At 43.1% G+C, this 23,042-nt stretch overlaps 1 protein-coding gene across 1 annotated transcript in view; it reads right to left on the reverse strand.

The window, feature by feature from the left end:
- Positions 1 to 23,042, reverse strand: part of LOC126251439 (mucin-17) — a 138,742-nt gene that overhangs the window by 56,060 nt on the left and 59,640 nt on the right. Inside the window, exon 2 of the mRNA XM_049951863.1 lies at positions 5,862 to 5,941. Coding sequence (XP_049807820.1) covers positions 5,862 to 5,941 — 80 coding nt within the window. The remainder of the gene's footprint in view (positions 1 to 5,861; positions 5,942 to 23,042) is intronic.

Below are 23,042 nucleotides of genomic sequence, written 5' to 3' on the forward strand. Positions count from 1 at the left end.
GCAGCAAAACAACGACCGTTTTTACCAGCAAGATTCAGGAAAAACGCGTTTACATCTTTGCATAATCTGTGCCATCCTGGTGGACCCCGGGACACGTTGGGATAGCGGGAAACGAACTCGCCGACAAGTTAGCCATAGAAGCTACCCGCAAACTGACGCTGGAGATCGGCCTCCCGGCAACTGATCTCCGATCGGTGTTGCGCCGTTGGGTCTTAGGGATGTGGAGAGACGAATGGCGCACTCTGTCTGCACCAAACAAGCTGCGGCGAGTAACGGAGACCACGACTGTGTGGGGTTCCTCCATGCGGGCCTCTCGCAGGGATTCTGTTGTTATCTGTAGGCTCCGCATTGGTCACTCTTGGCTGACGCATGGTCATCTGCTGCGTCGAGAGGACCCCCCCCCCCCCTCATTGTCGCTGTGGTGCAAACATGACGGTGGCCCATATGTTGTTGGAATGTCCTATTTTAACCGCCCTCAGGCGAACTTTTAATCTCCAGGGTGATTTATCATCTCTTTTAGGTGACAATGTCTCTATGGAAGATCGGGTTTTTAGTTTTATTCGCGCAAGCGGCTTTTATAGGTCCATCTAATTTTATTGCATCACCCTCTTTTGTGCTGTATCTTTTAATTAGTTTTGTGTTGTAATTCGACTCCACCTTAATCTTTTAGGCTGGAGGTTTTAACGTGTTGCAGAGTGGCTGGCTCGTCCTTTTATTTTCGTGATCAGCCAGCCACGGTCCTCTGCTGTACAGTTTTAATTCTTTCTGCCTTTCTTCTCTATGTTGTTTTTGTTGCTGTGCTCCGTTTTCCATGTCGCCTTACCATTGACCTTGGGGCTTTTCTTCCTCCGGAATTTTTCTTTTAGTGTTTAGAATGACTGGTGGATGGTTTCAATGTGCTCTGTGTGCTTATGAAACAAGGTTCCGATGACCTTTGCAGTTTGGTCCCTTTAATCTTTAAACCAACCAACCAACCAACCAACCTGGACCACGAACTATAATACGCCTAATCTCAGATCGCTTCGTGTGGCCAGGGATGAAGAAAGACTGCCGTGAGTGGACCCAATGTTGTATACAGTGTCAACGCAGTAAGGTCGGCCGGCACGAGCACGCACCTATCGGAAACTTCCCTGAAACCACCACCCGTGTTACGCACACACACATCGACGTCGTGAAACCTTTACCACCTTCAAACGGCCATCGATATTTGACAATGCTCGACCGATTCACGCGTTGGCCAGAAGGGGCCCCAGTGCACAATGTCTCGGCAGAAACCTTTGGCGTATGCCTTCATATTAAACTGAGTGTCACGATTTGCTGTCCTTTGCACATCACGACAGATCGTAGTACACAATTTGTATCTGATTTGTTCGCAAAGCTAACAGCGTTCTGTGGGATGAGCCAGCACAGCACAATCAGCTACCACCCGGCCAATAACGGCATGATAGAGCGTTCGCACCGCACTTTAAAAGCAACCCTGATGTGCCACGAAACCGGGTGGGCAGAAGCTCTCCCGATGGTCCTGCTTGTCTTACGAAACTCACACAAGCCAGATCTAGACAGTTCCTCTGCAGAACTAGTGTACGGAGAGTCGTTACGACTGCCTGGCGAATTTGTAGACCGAACTCCACAGCCTGACACAGACTCGTCTACCTTCGTCAGTGGCCTTCATGATCATGACAGAGAAATCCGACCTCCGAAACCGTCTAGGCACGGAACTGTTGCCAGCCTTGAACACAAAGACATCAGGACGTGCACTCACGTTATGTTACGAGACGATGGCGTCAAACCGGCCCTCCAGGCACGTTACACCGGGCCACATCGAATCATCAGTAGGGGTGATCGCACCCTGGATATTCTTGTGAATGGGAAACGAGCCACTGTTACAACTGACAGGGTCAAACCAGCCTACACCATCAACGACCCCCCCCCCCCCCCCCCATCGCCCCCACTGAGACTCGTCGAACACAGCTTCGTCCAGAACTTGGTCCGGCAAAACCAGCTCCGGCACCACCACCGACCAGGATGTCAGCTCCAGGGGACCAGCGCACCACGAGGTCCCGCCGACTTGTCCACTTCCCGGCGCACTTCCTGGATGACTCTCCGCTCCCGTCGAGGAGGCTGTTGTAGCGACCACAATTAGTAGTGCAGCGCAGTTCTATGCAGTGCAGTTCGGTTCATGAGTGCATCACCCGTGTGTCATACGGCAAGTATTTTATTTTGCGCGGATAAATAAGTCCCGCGCCGGCCGCCAGGAGCGCTGTGTTGTGTCCGTTACTCCATAATGTTTATTCTTAGTATATAGTTTTTTCCATGTTCTTGGCTACTCCATGGTAATTCTTAAAAATCTTTTTTATACTTAGTTCTTTAGTAACCATCCAACAAGTCACTTATTCGTTTCCGTGCGAGTCTTGCCTTGACGTACACTGCGACTAAAACACGTCCTGAATTAATTGCCGAACGAACAAATAAAGATCTTGTCAACTCAGCATTGGAGATATCGTTGTGCGTTATTTATCGCAAACTAGCAGGCTAACTGGTCGGACGGGCCAGAACCTAGCCCTACGGCCAAAACTATGACAAGGATGTCTATAGAAGAAGACAACATGTAATCGCTGGCTGCTATCATTTAATATATATAATCGTGCGATAAAATTATCGCAGGGATTCTGTTCGTTTCGGTCTCTCTTGCTATTGCCTCATCGTTTTGTTCGCTTGCTACTGATCTGATGTACTCTAAGTGAGTAATAGCGAATTGCTGTACTTGGGTCTGTTATTCTGTTAATTGACTTATTCTGAAATAGAGAGCAGAAATGTAATTCCCATTTGTCACATTCTTGAGTTCTCAGAAAATCTTTTGTACACTCTGCCGCGAAAACGAACTTAACATCGCTTGTCTCCTTGTTGTCCGCCATTACGCGGAAATAAAACTTTCAGTAATTATTTTTGAAATAGTGCAACCTAAAGCGCACAGACAGTTATATTATCGTTCCACAGGAGTTCTGAAATTTATTACAAATATTTTTCTACAAAAGGTATAGAGCTGACTTAAGTAAAAAGTTCAGAATCGAAAACGGCTAGGCTTCGGGTAAAATAATTAATTCTCAGTTTATGCTGGTGTAAAGTGGAAGATACTGAACCTTAACAACATTACTGATATGGTTTGTAGTGTTTAATTCATACTTTATGTGCACGGAGGTACAGACGCTTAACGTCGCGATATTGTTTTTTCTTGCAAAGACAGACTAAATTATTTTCACTTCTACCGGAATACTTTTAGAGACTTAAGCTCCAGTTAGTTTCTATATATAAAGCATTGAGTACGACAGTGGATAGATATTTCTGTGGCCTACGTCTAACGTAAAAGTGTACTGACAAGAACCCACGCAATTACTTTCACTTTTATAGACGAAGTATTAAACTTTCTGATCTTAAAGAGTGTACTACCTCTAAACATTTATAACGTAAACCACTTGCAAAATCTGCCAAAACAAATCAACTCTCAAAAAAAAGTAATATTTTACAATAAGATATTACAGTCCTTAATGTCACAATAGAAAAACAGGGAAAATACTATAAAGAACTTTGGCAGGGCCTATGCAAACAAGCAGTATGAACAAGGAGCATGACGCTTGCGTAGATTTGATAAATATAGACGAAATATTGCAAGTTTTGAAAGAGTTTGAAAATAAGAAGTCACCAAATACAGACCCTATTAACATGGAACTGATATTCTTCTATTTTATCTAATATATTTTTCCAAGCTTTTCTTTAGAAGATCAGTAAACTTTGCCATACCTAAATCACGCGATCAGCATGAAGCCCTTGTAGTATCAATACTTAAAACGAAAAGTAATAGAAATAACTGCCAGAATTACTTACTTAATCTACAACAAAACATTAACAAGATTTCTAAATGTTATTTCAGATAAGACCCTATTAAATAACCAACATTTCTTTATAAGAGGAAAATCCTGTATGTACCATATATTTCATATGACACAATTACTTGAAAAATATAAGGAATTCAACGGTCTAACACTTATAGCCTTCACTATTATGTTAAAGCTTTCGACAGAGTGGCTAGATACAAACTATGTGAAATTATAGAAGAGAAGTGAGTCCCTGGTCATCTGTTAAATAATGTTAGAAGCTTTTATTGCAATACAAACACTGAAGCAAAATGTAAAAGTGTATAAATGGCTCTGAGCACTATGGGACTCAACATCTGTGGTCATCAGTCCCCTAGAACTTAGAACTACTTAAACCTAACTAACCTAAGGACATCACACACACCCATGCCCGAGGCAGGATTCGAACCTGCGACCGTAGCGGTCTCGCGGTTCCAGACTGCAGCGCCTAGAACCGCTCGGCAAGTGTATAAAAGCAAGCAAATAATTGTAATCAGAGGTATCAGACAAGTTTCCCCTGTACCATCAGCATTATTTAACTTTTATAACTGAAATATTCCTTGGCTCTGTAACATAATAAATAGTTACCAAAGATAAACTTTGTAAATGACAAAGTGAATATAGAATCAGGATATGATTTACAGAAGTCAGTACACAAAGAGTACTTAATTTCAAAAACATTTAATTTCGAAATACCTGTATACAAAACTAAGGAACAGGCATTTACTAGGAGATAGTTCCCAAGAGCAAAAATTTTAACAAGAGACAAACCAGTGGAAAGGTCACTGTTTTTAAGTGTCTTGGTTATAGTTTTAAGTTTTGACAATTCCAGTGACATTGTCTCCATGACTGAATCATTCTTTAGTTTATGTAACGTAATTAAAAGAACATTAAATGGCAAAGCCAGATTTGAATCAATGGTAAATTTTTATAGAATCATAGCAGTTCCTACAATCCCCTGTGGAGCAGTGTGTTGCACTCTGACAGAAAAACAATGAATCCAGCCAGCAGAAATGAGGTTTTTACAGTCGACTTGAGGGTACACAAGAGCTGATGCCTTCCAAAATGAACATGTATGACTCAGATTAAGTGTAAAGGGTATACCAGAAGAAACTGATGGGTATCAGATAAAAATGATTAAACCGTGTTAAAAGAATGGCTGACAGTGTATATCTAAAAATAATGTATAATTACACAATCATGGCATAACGTAATAAAAGAAGATTACAGAAAAGATGGAAAGGGAAATTTTGAGATCCCTGAAGACTGAACACTTAAAAAAACTAATTCCTGATTATGGTGATGACCACATATCCCACAAATGAGAACTTACATTTTTTGTTGTTGAGAATGACAGTGTAAATATACCCACTTAAAATTGTTGCAAATTTCAGACTAAAAGAGTTATGAGTACCCATACAGAGTCTTGAGTTTCCAGACAGTAATCTGTGTTCACATTGGTTGCTAGTAACTTAGATACAGACATTGCAATTTTTACAGAGGTCACTCAGAACAATGCACATGGCAAAAGTTTGGGTTATAGATTATGTGGTTAAAATGCTGATGATACCTTAATTTTAGAGAATTCTTTACAATGTTAATGCCTTCTGCTACCTCATTACATGACTGGATGTCAAAAACAGTTGCCTCTACATAATTTCCAATTTATTTCAGAGAGAGTATTTTTAATTCTAACCCTCCGCTGTGGCTCGAGTCTATCTCAATTAGGATTAAGTTCCAAAAACCAAAGACATATTCTTTCTGTTATTTGTACGTCAGCAGCACTACAGTTTTCTAATATACAGCAGACACAATCTGGGAGACAGTATCCTCATGAAAACATTCTTTCAAGCTAGCGCTCTGATTTCCAATATTTTGCAAAGCAACAAAAAGAAATTACCCATAGCAAAGAAATTCGAGAGAGAGAATAAAACACAGCAAATGTAATACCTGTTTAGGCGAAGATCCAATATTAAATTTTTTCCATCTACAACAAATCCAACGGTGAGATCATGGATGTGGCCCCCTTCCTGAAAAAGAAAACCAAGTTGTGGTTATTAAAATTTCTACCATAAGAAATTGTATGACGCATTTCGTACATAATTACTGGAGAAGATTATCAGGATTCCATAAAACTAAGAAAGGAAAACATCTGTTTTTTGGCTTAATGCACAACAATCAACATCAGTACCCCTCTTATACGAAACACAAAGGGTACTAGTTTAAAGATTCTCTCTCTTAGCTCAAACATTCTACAGTAATGATACAACTTTCGCTAAACCTGCCTAGAGTAATGAACTGTAGAGGTTTTCATGCTAAAATCTATCACATTGTTTGATTATGGAAGCACACACAGTACAGCCAATGATCGAGGAAAGAGCAACTTGTAAAAGGTGGATGGTAGGGCCACTGGCAAACTGGACTGTACGGTGACTTCCATCTACAAGAGGTGCCTCAAATTGTGGTCTAAGAAGCAAAGACGAAAGTAAAAGAAGTTTCAGGAGAGGAATTAAAATTCAGGGTGAAGTGATATCAATAGTACGATTCGTTGATGTCATTGCTATCCTCAATGAAAGTGAGGAAGAATTACAGGGGCTATTTAATGGAATGAACAGTCTACGGAGCACAGAATACGAATTGAGAGTACATACAAAAAGATAAAAGTAATGAGAGGCTGCAGAAACGAGATTAGTGATAAACTTAACGTCAAATTTGAGGACCAGGTAACAGGTGAAGTAAAGGGATTGTTCTATCTTGGAAGCAAAATAATTAATGAGGGATGACGCAGAATTTTACAAGCAAAGAGGACAATCCTTGCTAAAAGAAGTGTTCTAGTATCAAATATAGTAATTAAAATGAAGAAGATTCTTCTGAGAATACATATATGGAGCACAATAGTGTATTGATGTGAATCGTGGGAAAACAGGGAAAGAAGAGAATTTAAGCGTTTGAAACGTCAAGTTACAGAATGGCGCTGAAAATTGAGTGGACTGATAAACATAAGAAATGAGAAGGTTCTCTGCAGAATCGATACAGAAAGAAATATGTGGAAAACACTGTCAAAACAAAGAGGACAGGACAACGGGAAATGTGTTAAGAAATCAAAGAATAACTTACATGTTCTTAGAGGGAGCTGTGGAGGGCAGAGCCTGCAGTGGAAAATACAGATTTTAATATACAAGTTGTCCAATGAAATGTTACGAAAAACTTTTAAGGGTTGTAGAGGATATTGAGGAACAAATCAAGGATAGGAACCCATGTCTAGAAATGTCATCCAGTGACACTACAGAGCGTCCAAGTTATAGAGCCATTGGCACCCCCCTCGGCAACAAACGTGAAGTTGTAGGCAAAAGATCTTGCAATACTGTTATTCAGTGACCGCGACTTATTGCCACGATCGCAATGGAGAAGATTGAGTTAGCTGTTTTATAGAGAGGCCTTACCTGCTACGAATACGATGCTCTGTTGCCTTGGTGGATAACGGTTTCGTACACGGCTTTCGAGCTTCAGTTTATTTTTCTCCTGTACATCTAAAAAGTTGGAGATTCTAGAGTGTTCCAGGATAAAAATGAACTGCATATGGAAGCTCGTGTCTGAAACCATCATTCACTGAGGCAACAGAGCATCACATTCATTGGAGACAAGGCTTTTCTACGCAGCAGCTATCTGCACGTTCTCCACTGATGATGATGGCAATCAGTCACGATCACTGAACTACAAATAACATTGTGACACGTTCCGCCTTCGGGCCAGCAGCGTACAAAGTACTAAGTCATATTTGTTGCTGAAGGGGTAGACTAGATGCAGGCGCCGGCACATTATCTTGACGCTCCGTAGCATCACTGAATGACATTTCCGGACACGAGTTCCTATCCACGATTTGTTCCTGAAGACACCCTCTACAACACCTCAAAGTATGTTGCAACATTTCTGGGACATCCTGTATATTCAGCAAATAACTGAGGACTTTGGGGGGGGGGGGGGGCGGCCGAAGTGGCCGTGCGGTTAAAGGCGCTGCAGTCTGGAACCGCAAGACCGCTACGGTCGCAGGTTCGAATCCTGCCTCGGGCATGGATGTTTGTGATGTCCTTAGGTTAGTTAGGTTTAACTAGTTCTAAGTTCTAGGGGACTAATGACCTCAGCAGTTGAGTCCCATAGTGCTCAGAGCCATTTGAACCATTTTGAGGACTTTGGGTAAGTGCTTACTCCGAGATGAAGAGGTAAAAAGAAATCCTCGTTAGTAGAGATTAAGGGGACGCTATCAAAGGGCAGGATTAATCCTTGTACATCAAGCAACATACCAGATGTCAGTAAGATTTAGTTTTCAGAATGTGAACAAAAGAGTTTGGTTGTATCTTCATTTCAGCTTGAAATCACTGAAAATCACTATTTATTTCACTCATTCCAACTGTGAGTTTTACACATGAGAAAGTGACTCAAAAGCAGAAAGTTTCATGTGATCGACGCTAAGATACTTCAAAAAAATTAATTCTTTACTGACACTGCATACAGAGTCACAACGATTTTGTTTATGGACGCTACTCTGTTGCATTACAACACTGTTCCACCATAAAAGATGGCAACAACTGGGGAGAAATAGAACTATTTTAATCTTTCTACTTTTACCAAGTGAGGACTAGGGAGTCGAGGTATAAGTCCCAAACTGATCTAGCAATCGCATTCAGTTCTGTAATAATAAGATCAGGCTACACATCCTTTCATCTGAGATACAGACCAGTAATAAACCACTGGAGACATCACAGTTGTAAGTTTATTTTCAGAACATGATAGGATGCTTTCCATTCAGCTTAATGGCTGTACGGTGCGACATCTCTACCTAATACAATAGTCATTATAAACTACTGCAAGACACCATCGAACTGCCACATATCATATGCTATGGAGTAACAGTTAAGGAATAACATCACTGCAGAATTTTAAAAAAATCGTTTTTCATTAGCTTCAAGAAGCTTTAAACAGAACACGAGGCAAAAAGTCTAATCCCTGAAAAATATTGGTTCTATAGAATTCCTAACTCCTAATCTAGCGAATCAGACGACCTAAAACGGCTTACCTGCGCCAACTCGATATTCCCTGTGTGTCTTGGTGTCGTTAGAAGCAATTCAAAACAATAATACGTCAGCTTGGCGTCAGTAGGTGTACGAAAAAGATATTTATTTCGCTTCGAATCTCGCTTTTTGTGTGCAGTATTGACTTTTAATAGTTTACTTGTGATCTTAGAGTTACAGTCGTCTTCAGGTAAGAAGGAGTGGTAAGAAAGTGTACTCAGGCAAAAAAGACGCGAGAGCATCGTATCAAATGCGGCGTTGAAGCTGTATGTCATCAAATCGTCCAAAGAAAAGATGAGAGCCTGACCGCAGTTCTAAAGGAGTTAGTGTCTCTGCCAAGAAATTGAAAGATAGTGAACAGGACTTTTATGTGAATTACCGATTGAGCTATAGTACAGTATTATAAATTTTCTTCCATTTTCTCAACACGTCCAATGCAGACATCACGTTGCAAGAACGAAGTTCTCGAGGTACAGGCTTCACATTAATTATGCTTATCCAAACAGCGCAGAGATTGTTACACAAAGTAGTAAGTCTACACGGGACGCACAGGAAATCAGCCGTCGAATCGTCCATCCAATGCGCCTTCTTGGAACAGAGCTAAACGGAATAGTAAAGTTTTGTGCGTTCATGGAACTGCCATGGCAGATATTTCAATCTTTCTATGATAAACTAATGGATATGATTTCGATCTCAACGGCACCAGTACGATAGACGAGTCCTGGGATAGCAGACTAATGGTAAGCGTTTCCTAAAAGTAGAATTTTTTCAGTTGTTCATTTCTACAACACATTTCAAAACTTCAAACGCGTTTTTCTCGGAATATGATTCTCCAAAACGGGACGCAGCGTAACTCCAACAACTTTCAATCCTTTTATTTGAAAATTTAATCACGGCTTTGAAATAACATACATACGGGATCTTCGATTAATTTAAACAATATTTATTAACAAATGACTTTTTTGGTGAAAATTGAACGATTTTATTCAAACACTCACCAATTAGACAAAAATCAATGTTTCTAAAATCGCCTATGTGGTTCACTAGCTACGTTTATTCAGATTACACAGTTTTTTTTTCTCTCTCTTTTTCCCAGATTCAAATTGGCGCCAGCCATAGTGTGTGCCGTGCCCCAGAGCGTCTTAAATTCAACAAACCTCAGGAGAACTGCTGCAGTGTCACTATTGTGTAACATTTTCTGACAAAAATTGTTTCTAATATACTTTAACATATGCTCAAGAAGGACCACAAGTATTGTTTCTCTATCATCTTTCCTTCCGCCCAAAAGAAATTGTCATGCGTACTTTTTTTTTGTTTTTTAGGACGTTACAGTGGTGTTACCCCTTAAAATATCACCACACAAGATGTCCAGAAATAAACTGAAAAAAAAAACCGAAGACTTATACATCGGAAACCGTGTTGAGTTCACACGTCTGAAACGAACTCAAAAATTATTTCAGATGGTGAAACTCACGCAATGCACACTTACTCATGCTCGATTAATAAGGATTAAGCTGCTTATCTGAGGTGTGGTGTCCAGAGACAACGTAATGACCTGCTCGCATGGCGTAACGCCCAATGCGCTATGTTGCTAGTCAGTGAAGTGAGCCAGGTGTGGATCGAACATGGATAGCAGATTAACGGCCGTGGCTGGCGTACCGGCCAGCCTGCGTGTGGTTTTTAGGCGGTTTTACACGCTCGTTTAAGCAAATGTTGGGTTGGTTCCTAATTTTCATCTCAGAAAATACGACACACAAACAGAACGCAGTTTATACAATTCACAGGCGGGTGGCGCACAAGATTTCACCCCCCCCCCCTTAGTTAACCTACGGCTGTGGCAACAGGTAGGGCATCCGGTCGCACCAGTCGCACCAAAGTTAAAATAAATTAGCCAAAACTTCAGCACTGCGGAGTCTATCCTAGACGGCGTAAACGCTAACGAAAACAATAAGGGGAAACCGCATAGGCAGTATGTTCCTTTTTTCTTTCAAGAGAGAATACATATTTTAGCTGCCTAAATAAAAGTGATGGTGTGTATTGTATCTACGGCACTTTCTGAGCAACGCGATCCCGATTTGAAAAACCACTTGTTCCGGGTCGAAAAATTTCCGCGACAGAAGGCGTAGAATCCCACGAGCTCAAACTATGAGTAACTATGTGAAGATGTGGACGTCTTATTAAAGATCACTGAAATTCCAAGAATATCGTCAACAAGCACAAATTTGAAATCACAAGATAAAAGAAATGAAATGATCGTATGCCATTAACGGCCGGAGTCCCCCACCTGGATAACTTCGTCCGCGGAGTTGCAAGTCTTTTCAGTTGACGCCACATTAGGCGACTTGCTTGTCGATGATGATGAAATTATGATGAAGTCAACATAACACCAAAGTCCCCGAGCGGAGAAAAATCTCCGACCCGGCCGGGAATCGAACCCGGGCCGGCTGCAGTCAGATGCGCTGACCACTCGGCTAAGGGGACAATGACAAAAGAACGTAGGATATAAATGGACAGAATAGAGAAAGAAACAATACAGCGAATACATGGAGAGAATCTGGGAGGAGAGAAAAAACACAAGGACAACACAAACAGCCAGTCCCCGAGCGAATAAATCTTCGGATCTGCTGGGAATCGAATGCGCGGTCCCGCGATCTGGAGTCGCCGACGCTAACCACTACACCCAGAGTTGTGGATAAATAACAAACCCTGCACGTGAATGATCCACAAACGCGACAAAAATACAGTCTGAAATGGCAAATAAAACAAGAGGATTTATTGTCCAAGCCAAAGTCACAAACAAGTTCTTAAAGTCACACCTGCGAAGTAACATCAACACGGAAAGAATAAATATGCTAGAACAAGCCTGGAGGCAGTAATCTCTGCATGGATAGTACCAAAACACCTTGGAGAACTTAAACACTGACGGAGATCAGACTCACCCACGGCGTAGAAGACGAACAGTGAGAGCAGTCTGAAGCTGTAATAGTAGCTGCGCAAGATCAGGCTTTGAAGACGAAAATAATGGAAACCACTTAAGATGATAGACATCGATGTCGGGTACACTCTAAAAACACGGACCAGACAATATCACTTTGTTCTACCTTTATGAAGAACGAATATGTCAAGAAGCATAGTACGCTGCATTCATACCTTCGCTGCCAAATATGCAGAGTTTTAATAGTAACAGATGTCTCCAACAAACGGCAGGAGCACGCACCTAAAGCGGACACAACAGCTGGATATAACATTATCCTGTACGGTCAAAAAATGTGTCCCGACCGAACAGTTGCAGCTAACAAGTCTAACATCGTTGCACGTCAGCCAAGTAAAAGATCCTCACACTTAATCGACATAGCACTTTCGTGTGCTGGGAACATCAACGACAACGCGGCTCGGAAGAAATTGATGTAGGAGGAGCTGACAAAGAGTCAGTCGAATCAGTGGTAGCCGGGGGTCAGCGGCAAACAATCTGACGAATGCCCTGTCTATAATATAATGATACATTAAAGATAGGATAAAGATAGGATAAAAGGCAAGCCAGAACCGCCCTTATCCTGCGTTAAATACTGTAATATCATTCTGAGTCACCAGGCATAGTTCTGAGGGTGTTGGAAGTACCCTGCGGTAGACCTGAACGTGTTCAGCAATTGAACGTGTCCAGCAATGCAATCTCTGTCGTGAAAAACAAAGATAATAATATAGCAAATTCCTGATTATCCGGGTGCGGCGATATTTGAGAAAATAATAATAATAATAATAATAATAATAATAATAATAATCCTCAAGTATCTATACATATTACAATTTAAACTCCCCAACCGCGATTTCTGTCTGTCTGTTCGGGTTAATCTCAGGAACGTCTGTAGGGATTTTGATACGGTTCCCACTAATACACAGACTGATTCACGACGGAGGTTTGCACGTATCACAAGCAAGTTTTCCGTCCGAAGATAGTGTCTCTGATCTAAACGGACAACAGTGAGGAGTGCGATTTGCTGTCCGTTTTTGCTCCGCCATATCCGCATCCAGTGACGCCTCTGGGCTGAGGATGACATGGCGGTCGGTCGGCCCCAATGGGCCTTCAAGGCCTGTTCGGACGGAGTTAATTAGTTAGAGATACTTTGTGCCATCTGTGCGAAGCCCGAGTGGGTCGCTAGTTCCGTTAGAATTAGAGCGAATATTTTCGTTTGGCATACACAGTAGGCATAAGATTTAGTGTTTTAGAGGGAAGACACCGCGGACTCCAATCCCTCCGTCATTAATCCCAGAAATATTTTTCCATTGTTTCCCATTTATTTCCAGCTAAATGTGCGGATTATATCCTTGCAACATACCTGTGAGTTAGACACAGTTTCTGAAAATCCCTTATCATAGTCTCTGCACTCGACAGTATTTGTAAGACTTGTAAGACGCGAAGATAACAATAGATCGCTAGTGGGGGAAAATGCAACCCTCCGCTGAAAGTGGATTTGAAGGATGTAGAACGGTGCACTTTACAAACCGAGAAACGTAATATCCTTTTACTATAACATCAATGAGTCACTGCTGGAATGGACCAACTTATACAAATACCTGCGTGAAACACTTTGTAGGGATATGAAATGTAATGATCACAAAGGCTCATTCATGGGTAAAACAGGTGGTAGACTTCTGTTTATTGGAAGAATACTGACGAAGTGCAATCGGTCTACAAAGGAGATTTCTTACAAATCACTCATGCCATCCGTTCTAAAATATTGCTCAAGCGTGTGGAACCCGTACCAAATAGGACTAACAGGGGACGTTGAACATATACAAAGAGGGGCAGCACGAATTTTCACAGGTTTGTTTGATGCGTTGGAGTGTGTCACAGAGATACTGAAGGACCTGAACTGGAAGACTCTTGAAGATGGATATAAACTATCGCGAGAAAGTCTATAAACAAAGTTTCAACAACCGGCTTTAGATGATGACTCTATGAATGCACAACAGCCCCATACAAATCGCTCACATAGCCATCGTGAGGATAAGATTAAAGTAACTAGTGCGCGCACAGAGGCATTCAAACAATTATTCTTCCCGCATTCAATACGTGAAAGGCACGGGAAGAAAACCCTAATAACTGGTACAATGGGACGTACCCTCCGCATGTGCCTCTCGTTGGTTTGCAGAGTATAGATGTAGATGTAGTAGAGACGTGGGAGTCCTGAGTTTCCGGTAAATGAGAACCTTAATCAGCAAAAAAGTGAATAAAAAAATCGACGATTATGTCCTGAAAGGCAACTGAAAACAAGTGATACGAAATAAACAATAAACAGTGTGTTAGCGTAACTTTGCGCGCAAGGGGTTTCAAACGTGGCGTGTAACATGTTACGTAAATACAGTAAATAGCAATTTCCGGTAAAACTTGTGAATTCTGGTTTGGCCATCTCTTTTAGGTTATGCATGCAGTCTTGTGTCCGCATTAATCCAGTTAATAGGGAGCATGCTGTAGCAATGATGTGTCCACTGAGAAATTAGACTCGTGGCAATATGCCGGTGGGACACGGGCCATTGTGAGAAGGTCGCTCTCAGAGATTCTACAGAAGCAGCATCGGCAAGGACTAGCATGCAGCCAACATTCCTCGCGTGGAGGCAACGGCCCGGCATTTCCTGCCGGCAGCAGCCAGCCAACCAGCGATGAGTAGTTTCTGGCGGTGCTGCTGCTGCTGCTGCGGTAAGGTCGTGACAAACTGACCACACGACAAAATATCGTCCTAACCAGCGCTTTTTAAATCAAGTGTTCATCTGTATCATGCAGTCGACCGTGTTGGGTGCTTATCACTGCAAACGGAACATTACGATTGGAGATGGATAAAGAAGGGAATCGACCGTCGGCTTTTTCACGGATCCACACTGACGTCCGCCTAAAGTTATTTCGAAAAAGAATGGAAAACCTTATTTACGATGCCCCGACGGATATTTGAACCTCTCTCTTGGACTACACTAGCCCAATCTCCGCACTCTTTCACTACACGAGCCCAAACTCTATACAGAGGGAACATTAATAAAACCGACAAACTACAGGGACAGACTCTTTGACAGGAAATTGGGGGGGAGGGGGGGGGGGAGGTCCTATGAACATGTATCCGGAAATACATCGTTAGCACCAGAGATGGCGCTGACGAATGAAAGTTCCTCTGACCACATGTCGTGTGTTCCTTGTGTGTTACAGGCTGTGTGGTTGCCTCAGTGTTCAGTAAACACAAGAATGGTCCGATATTCATGTGGGGAACAAGCCGAGCTGGAGTTTGTGTACTGCCAAGCAGATGGAAACAGTCGAGAGGCAGCACGGCTATACAAAAACAAGTACCCTCACAGACATCAACCACATCACACAACATTTCAAGCCCTTTTAGGGCGTTTGTGTGTTCGTAGGTCCTTTCAGACAAACTAATGTGCAGGGGGGTGGCGGACTGTACGTACACAAGATCTTGAGGACCAGGTTCTACAGAATATTGAGATGAACCCTACTACAAGCTCCAGGCAAGTGGCCCGCCAACAAGGTTTAAGCCAACGTACTATTATATGCATCCTGCATGACAATCCTATCCTCATCGCGTGCAACGAGTGCAAGGATTATCAGCAACAGATTTCCCTCTATAGGAAGAATTTTGTCGATAGTTTTTGCACTAGGCCATCAGAATTATGGGATTTCTATGATCATCCTTTTTACCGCCGAAGGAACCTTTACCAGAACTGGCATCATCAATCTGCATAATCGACATCTGTGAGCTACACACAATCCTCAGTAAATGGTTGACGCGTCTCTCAGCATCGGTTCAGCATCAACATGTGGGCAGGCATTCTTGGCGACCATATACTTGGACCGTTTATCATTCCACAACGCCTCGATGGAGGCACGTTCCTGGACTTCGTGCGGAATACGCGGCCTGTACCGCTTGAGAACTTGCCTTTGGCAATATGACGAGTTATGTGGTTTCTGCATGACAGAGCACCACCCCACTTCCGCATTACAGTTCCCCGACACGTCAACAACATCTTCCCCAAATGTTAGATAGGACCTCTGAGGGCATCTGAAAAGCACTGTGTATGCTGAACCAGTTCCTGATGTGCAGACCCTTTAACAGCGTGTTCAACACCTGTGACACTGTTCGGAAGGATGCCGGAACGTGCAGAAGAGTGCGGCAATCCATGATGTGACGTGTGAACGCGTGCACTGCATCCCATGGAGGCCATTTTGAGCATCTGTTATGACGTGGATGCGATATAACTCTCTACCGTTTTCAGGGACGATGTGTTGTCGTCGCACGCACACTGCCCATTTCCGGACACATGTTCACGGGCCCTTTTTTCATTCTAGTCAGGAAACCGTCCCCGCAGCTTGTCGGTTTCATTAACGTTCACCCTGTATTTCCATTTATACTCCGCACCCCACTTTATGATGGGTGGTGTAGAATACTCTGTCTGCCAGTCACAGTCCCTCCACCTCTTCCTGTCGCATTCGCGAATGGTCCGATTCTTAGTAAGCCTCCGTCAGAGCTCGAATCTCTCCAGTTTTACCGTCGTGTATTTTTCGCGAGGTCCACGTAGGACTCTTCTAGAAACTGATGCTCTCAGAAATTCTGCCACTGAAGTTGGCTAAGCGTCTCCGTGTTGCATTCGTGCTTATTAAATGAACATGTAACGAAACGCACAGAAATCGGACCGCAGTTGTAAGAGCCGAATGACATGAAAGGGAAGCACTTTCTGAGAAGGGGGCGAAGCAGGGCTGTAACCTATTTTCGGTGTTATTCAAACTTTACGCTGAACAAGCAGTAAAGGAAACCGAGGAGAAATTTGAGAAGGAACTGAAGTTCAAGAAAAAGAGAAAAAAAACCTGCGATGTGTGCCGATGATAGTGTAACTCTGTGAGAAACAGCGAAGGACTTGAAAGTGCAGATGAGCAGGATGAATAGTATCTTGAAAGGAAGTTATAAGAAAAGCAAAACGCAGATAATGGAATGTAGTCGAATTAAATCACTTGATCCTATTGGAATGAAATCAGTAAATGAATCACTAAAAGTGACAGATGAGTTTTGCTATTTCGGCAGCAAAATAACTTGAGTACGGACGAAGCAGAGAAAACATTCATGCAGTCTTCCAGTAACAAGGAACGCATTTCTGAAAAAGGACGAATTTGTTAAAACCTAAGTTTAAGTGTCTTTCTCAAGGTATTCGTCTGGAGCGTAGGCTTGTACGTACTTGAAACATGGGTGACATAGTCCAGTCAATGACGGAAAATTAGGGGGAAAATTCGTAGATAACGAGGATGGAGGTCAATATCGACCACGCAGCCTTCTCTCCAAAGTAGACCACAAAGGTTCAATAATAATGAGATTTGATGATTGTGGTAGCGAGAGGGCACCTACATCTACATTTATACTCCGCAAGCCACCCAACGGTGTGTGGCGGAGGGCACTTTACGTGCCACTGTCATTACCTCCCTTTCCTGTTCCAGTCGCGTTTGGTTCGCGGGAAGAACGACTGCCGGAAAGCCTCCGTGCGCGCTCGAATCTCTCTAATTTTACATTCGTGATCTCCTCGGGAGGTATAAGTAGGGGGAAACAATATATTCGATACCTCATCCATAACGCACCCTCTCGAAACCTGGCAAGCAAGCTACACCGCGATGCAGAGCGCCTCTCTCGCAGAGTCTGCCACTTGAGTTTGCTAAACATCTCTGTAACGCTATCACGGTTACCAAATAACCCTGTGACGAAACGCGCCGCTCTTCTTTGGATCTTCTCTATCTCCTCCGTCAACCCGATCTGGTACGAATCCCACACTGATGAGCAATACTCAAGTATAGGTCGAACGAGTGTTTTGTAAGCCACCTCCTTTGTTGATGGACTACATTTTCTAAGGACTCTCCCAATGAATCTCAACCTGGTACCCGCCTTACCAACAATTAATTTTATATGATCATTCCACTTCAAATCGTTCCGCACGCATACTCCCAGATATTTTACAGAAGTAACTGCTACCAGTGTTTGTTCCGCTATCATATAATCATACAATAAAGGATCCTTCTTTCTATGTATTCGCAATACATTACATTTGTCTATGTTAAGGGTCAGTTGCCACTCCCTGCACCAAGTGCCTATCCGCTGCAGATCTTCCTGCATTTCGCTACAATTTTCTAATGCTGCAACTTCTCTGTATACTACAGCATCATCCGCGAAAAGCCGCATGGAACTTCCGACACTATCTACTAGGTCATTTATATATATTGTGAAAAGCAATGGTCCTATAACACTCCCCTGTGGCACGCCAGAGGTTACTTTAACGTCTGTAGACGTTTCTCCATTGATAACAACATGCTGTGTTCTGTTTGCTAAAAACTCTTCAATCCAGCCACACAGCTGGTCTGATATTCCGTAGGCTCTTACTTTGTTTATCCGGCGACAGTGCGGAACTGTATTGAACGTCTTCCGGAAGTCAAGGAAAATAGTATCTACCTGGGAGCCTGTATCAAATATTTTCTGGGTCTCATGAACAAATAAAGCGAGTTGGGTCTCACACGATCGCTGTTTCCGGAATCCATGTTGATTCCTACAGAGTAGATTCTTGGTTTCCAAAAACGACATGATACTCGAGCAAAAAACATGCTCTAAAATTCTGCAACAGATCGACGTCAGAGATATAGGTCTATAGTTTTGCGCATCTGCTCGACGACCCTTCTTGAAGACTGGGACTACCTGTGCTCTTTTCCAATCATTTGCAACCTTCCGTTTCGCTAGAGACCTGCGGTACACGGCTGTTAGAAGGCGGGGGGGGGGGGGGGGGGGCAAGTTCTTTCGCGTACTCTGTGTAGAATCGAATTGGTATCCCGTCAGGTCCAGTGGACTTTCCTCTGTTGCTTTTCTATTCCTTGGACACTTATTTCGATGTCAGCCATTTTTTCGTTTGTGCGAGGATTTAGAGAAGGAACTGCAGTGCGGTCTTCCTCTGTGAAACAGCTTTGGAAAAGGTGTTTCGTATTTCAGCTTTACGCGTGTCATCCTCTGTTTCAATGCCATCATCATCCCGGAGTGTCTGGATATGGTGTTTCGAGCCACTTACTGATTTAACGGAAGATCAGAACTTCCTAGGATTTTCTGTCAAGACAGTACATAGAATTTTACTTTCGAATTCACTGAACGCTTCACGCATAGCCCTCCTTACGCTAACTTTGACATCGTTTAGCTTCTGTTTGTCTGAGAGGTTTTGGCTGCGTTTAAACTTGGAGTGAAGCTCTCTTTGCCTGCGCAGTAGTTTTCTAACTTTGTTGTTGAACCACGGTGGGTTTTTCCCGTCCCTCACAGTTTTACTCGGCACGTACCCGTCTAAAACGCATTTTACGATTGCCTTGAACTTTTTCCATAAACACTCAACATTGTCAGTGTCGGAAGAGAAATTTTCGTTTTGATGTCTTAGGTAGTCTGAAATCTGCCTTCTATTACTCTTGCCAAACAGGTATTACCTTCCTCCCTTTTTTTATATTCCTATTAACTTCCATATTCAGGGATGCTGCAACGGCCTTATGATCACTGATTCCCTGTTCTGCGCTTACAGAGTCGAAAAGTTCGTGTCTGTTTGTTATCAGTAGGTCCAAGATGTTATCTCCACGAGTCGGTTCTCTGTTTAATTGCTCGAGGTAATTTTCGGATAGTGCACTCAGTATAATGTCACTTGATGCTCTGTCCCTACCACCCGTCCTAAACATCTGAGTGTCCCAGTCTATATCTGGTAAATTGAAATCTCCACCTAAGACTATAACATGCTGAGAAAATTTATGTGAAATGTATTCCAAATTTTCTCTCAGTTGTTCTGCCACCAATGCTGCTGAGTCGGGAGGTCAGTAAAAGGAGCCAATTATTAACCTAGCTCTATTGTTGAGTGTAAGCTCCACCCATAATAATTCACAGGAACTATCCACTTCTACTTCACTACAGGATAAACTACTACTAACAGCGACAAACACGCCACCACCGGTTGCATGCAATCTATCCTTTCTAAACACCGTCTGTGCCTTCGTAAAAATTTCGGCAGAATTTATCTCTGGCTTCAGCCAGCTTTCTGTACCTATAACGATTTCAGCTTCGGTGCTTTCTATCAGCGCTTGAAGTTCCGGTACTTTACCAATGCAGCTTCGACAGTTTACAATTACAATACCGATTGCTGCTTGGTCCCCGCATGTCCTGACTTTGCCCCGCACCCTTTGAGGCTGTTGCCCTTTCTGTACTTGTCTGAGGCCATCTAACCTAAAAAACCGCCCAGTCCACGCCACACAACCCCTGCTACCCGTGTAGCCGCTTGCTGCATGTAGTGGACTCCTGACCTATCCAGCGGAACCCGAAACCCCACCACCCTATGGCGCAAGTCGAGGAATCTGCAGCCCACACGGTCGCAGAACCGTCTTAGCCTCTGATTCAGACCGTCCACTCGGCTCTGTACCGCAGGTCCGCAGTCAGTCCTGTCAACGACGCTGCAGATGGTGAGCTCTGCTTTCATCCCGCTAGCAAGACTGGCAGTCTTCACCAAATCAGATAGCCGCCGGAAGCCAGAGAGGATTTCCTCCGATCCATAGCGACACACATCATTGGTGCCGACATGAGCGACCACCTGCAGATGGGTGCACCCTGCGGCAGTTCATAAAAGCGCTGGACGATGCGAGCAGCGTGGACGGAGGTCCTGCCGTCTTGGAAAGCAGCATCACCACAGGGGAGCAAACAGTGTGCCCTGAGACGAACCTGGTTAGCCAAAATGGTCACAATCTTTGGCAGTAATGCGACCTTCCAGAGTAACCATGGAGCCCGTGGAATACAAGACATGGCTGACCAAATCACCACTGAAACAACGCCACCTTCCATTCAAGACGTAAATTCGGCCTTAGTGCATTTTTATGGCTTCGAGTTTTTATTTTCATTTTATTTTATTTTTTAGCTCGCCCTGCCATTCGTTGCTTATGGAGCTCCCTTCGTATTGTTTTGGCGCCGACTGGGTTCGGGAGTGCGACATTCAGTTCTGCTGTGACCTTTGGTGCTGTTGTCCTTTTACTTTTCGCCACTATCCTCTTCAATGACCGTCTATCATGATCATACAACACACACTTCTGTCTTCGTTGTGACTTAGCGGATGATGTTTTCCGCTTTCCTTGTATGAGGTATAAATTTTCGATTGATACCTCTTGAAACATAAATTACAGCTACCTTGTTTACGGAAGCATTCACCGTGCGAGCACCAACAGTTTGCCCTCGTTCGAATTCAGCTAGCTACGACATAATGCACTCACAAGTACGCAGAACACTGTTGTGACCACGGGTGACTCCTGAAACGTACGGAGGACATTTCACAGGTGCAGTTCGTGGTCAAACACAATGGCGCATCTTGCAGGCTTGGCAAGCGTCTGCATTGATGTTTATGCATTTATGTGTTTACATATTTTTGTCGAACCCCTGTAAGCTGCAGCAGTTACTCAGATATGAAGAGGTTTGCACAAGATACGCTGGCGTGGAAACCTGAATCACAAATTCTTGGAACTGCTAACCACCACCACAACAACAACAACAAAAACAAAAAATGGTTCAAATGGCTCTGAGCACTATGGGACTTAACATCTGAGGTCATCAGTTCCCTAGAACTTAGAACTACTTAAACCTAACTAACCTAAGGACATCACACACATCCATGCCCGAGGCACGATTCGAACCTGCAACCGTAGCGGTCGCGCGGTTCCAGACTGAAGCGCCTAGAACCACTTGGGCACACCGGCCGGCCAAAAACAACAGCGACAACGACAAAGAAGACTACGAAACTCGTTGCTCTTCTTAGGATCTTCTCTATTTCGGGTATTTATCCTATCTAGTACAGATTGTTGACTGATGAGCAATATTCAAGTACTGGTCGAACGACGGTTGTATAAGTTACCTCATTCATGGGTGGACTATACATCACGTAGCTCGTTAAGAAATAACAGTTTCAAGTAGGCGAGGCAGGTATTGGTGGACGCCAAGCATACTGTGTCCGCCCCTTTGCACAACAACCAAGAGCATCTGATTGCTGCTTGGAGGACCCGGGTTCGATTCCTGGTATTGTCGAGGATTTTGCCTTGATAAACGTATTGGAATGCAGATGTCTGCTGAGGATAAAAAGGATCCACGTGAAGAAAAGGTAGCAGCTCCGTTTGGTAATGTCAATATTCACTACTGGCAGAGAACTGTGCAAATTACATGGCCCTTCCTACTGTTCGATGACCGCATTGCCACAGAACGATCGGTTGAGTCTCTTTCAGTTAGGAAAGAGTCTAAAAGATTTTCACAGACATTTAAAAGTCCTGCTTGTGCACTACGATCTGCGCTTATCACATAGAGATGAACTCAGCAGATAGATATACATGTCTTTCGATAAACTTGCATACTATTTCACACTGAAATCTTCGATGCCGTCTTCATAATCGGTAACAAGAATCTGTTAGTAATCTTTCCACTTTCGACCCGATAAGAAATATTAGCGCAGGAATCTACAATTCTCAATCCTCGTCATTTCCAGTGCGTTATTCTTTACGTTGATTAAATGGATTCATACCACTGATTAGTTTTTAATTACTATTTATCACGAACCATGTTTTTTTTCCTATGTAGTGTTGGGTGTTAGACACGTATCTTTGTGTGCTGGTTCATTGAACCGATTTAAGACTGTTATTCGCGTGATCTTCCGTCTCAATATTTATAAGCCGCGCGGAGTGGCCGCGCGGTTAGAGGCGCCATGTCACGAATCGTTCGGCCCCTCCCGCTGGAGATTCGAGTCCTCCCTCGAGCATGGGCGTCTGTGTTGTTCTTAGCGTAAGTTAGGTTAAGTTAGTTTAAGTAGTGTGTAAGTCTAGTGACCGATGACCTCAGCAGTTTGGTCCCTTAGGAATTCACACATTTGAACAATATTTATAAAGTTTATGTTCTCTTCGACTTATGTGACTGTAAACAAACTTGTTGGTATAACACAGAAGTACATACGGTGCTATTAGTCCTGCTTTTCGTAAAATCACTGTACCTGGATTCAATGT

This window comes from Schistocerca nitens, chromosome 4, assembly GCF_023898315.1.
Source record: "Schistocerca nitens isolate TAMUIC-IGC-003100 chromosome 4, iqSchNite1.1, whole genome shotgun sequence".
Lineage (NCBI taxonomy): Eukaryota > Metazoa > Arthropoda > Insecta > Orthoptera > Acrididae > Schistocerca > Schistocerca nitens.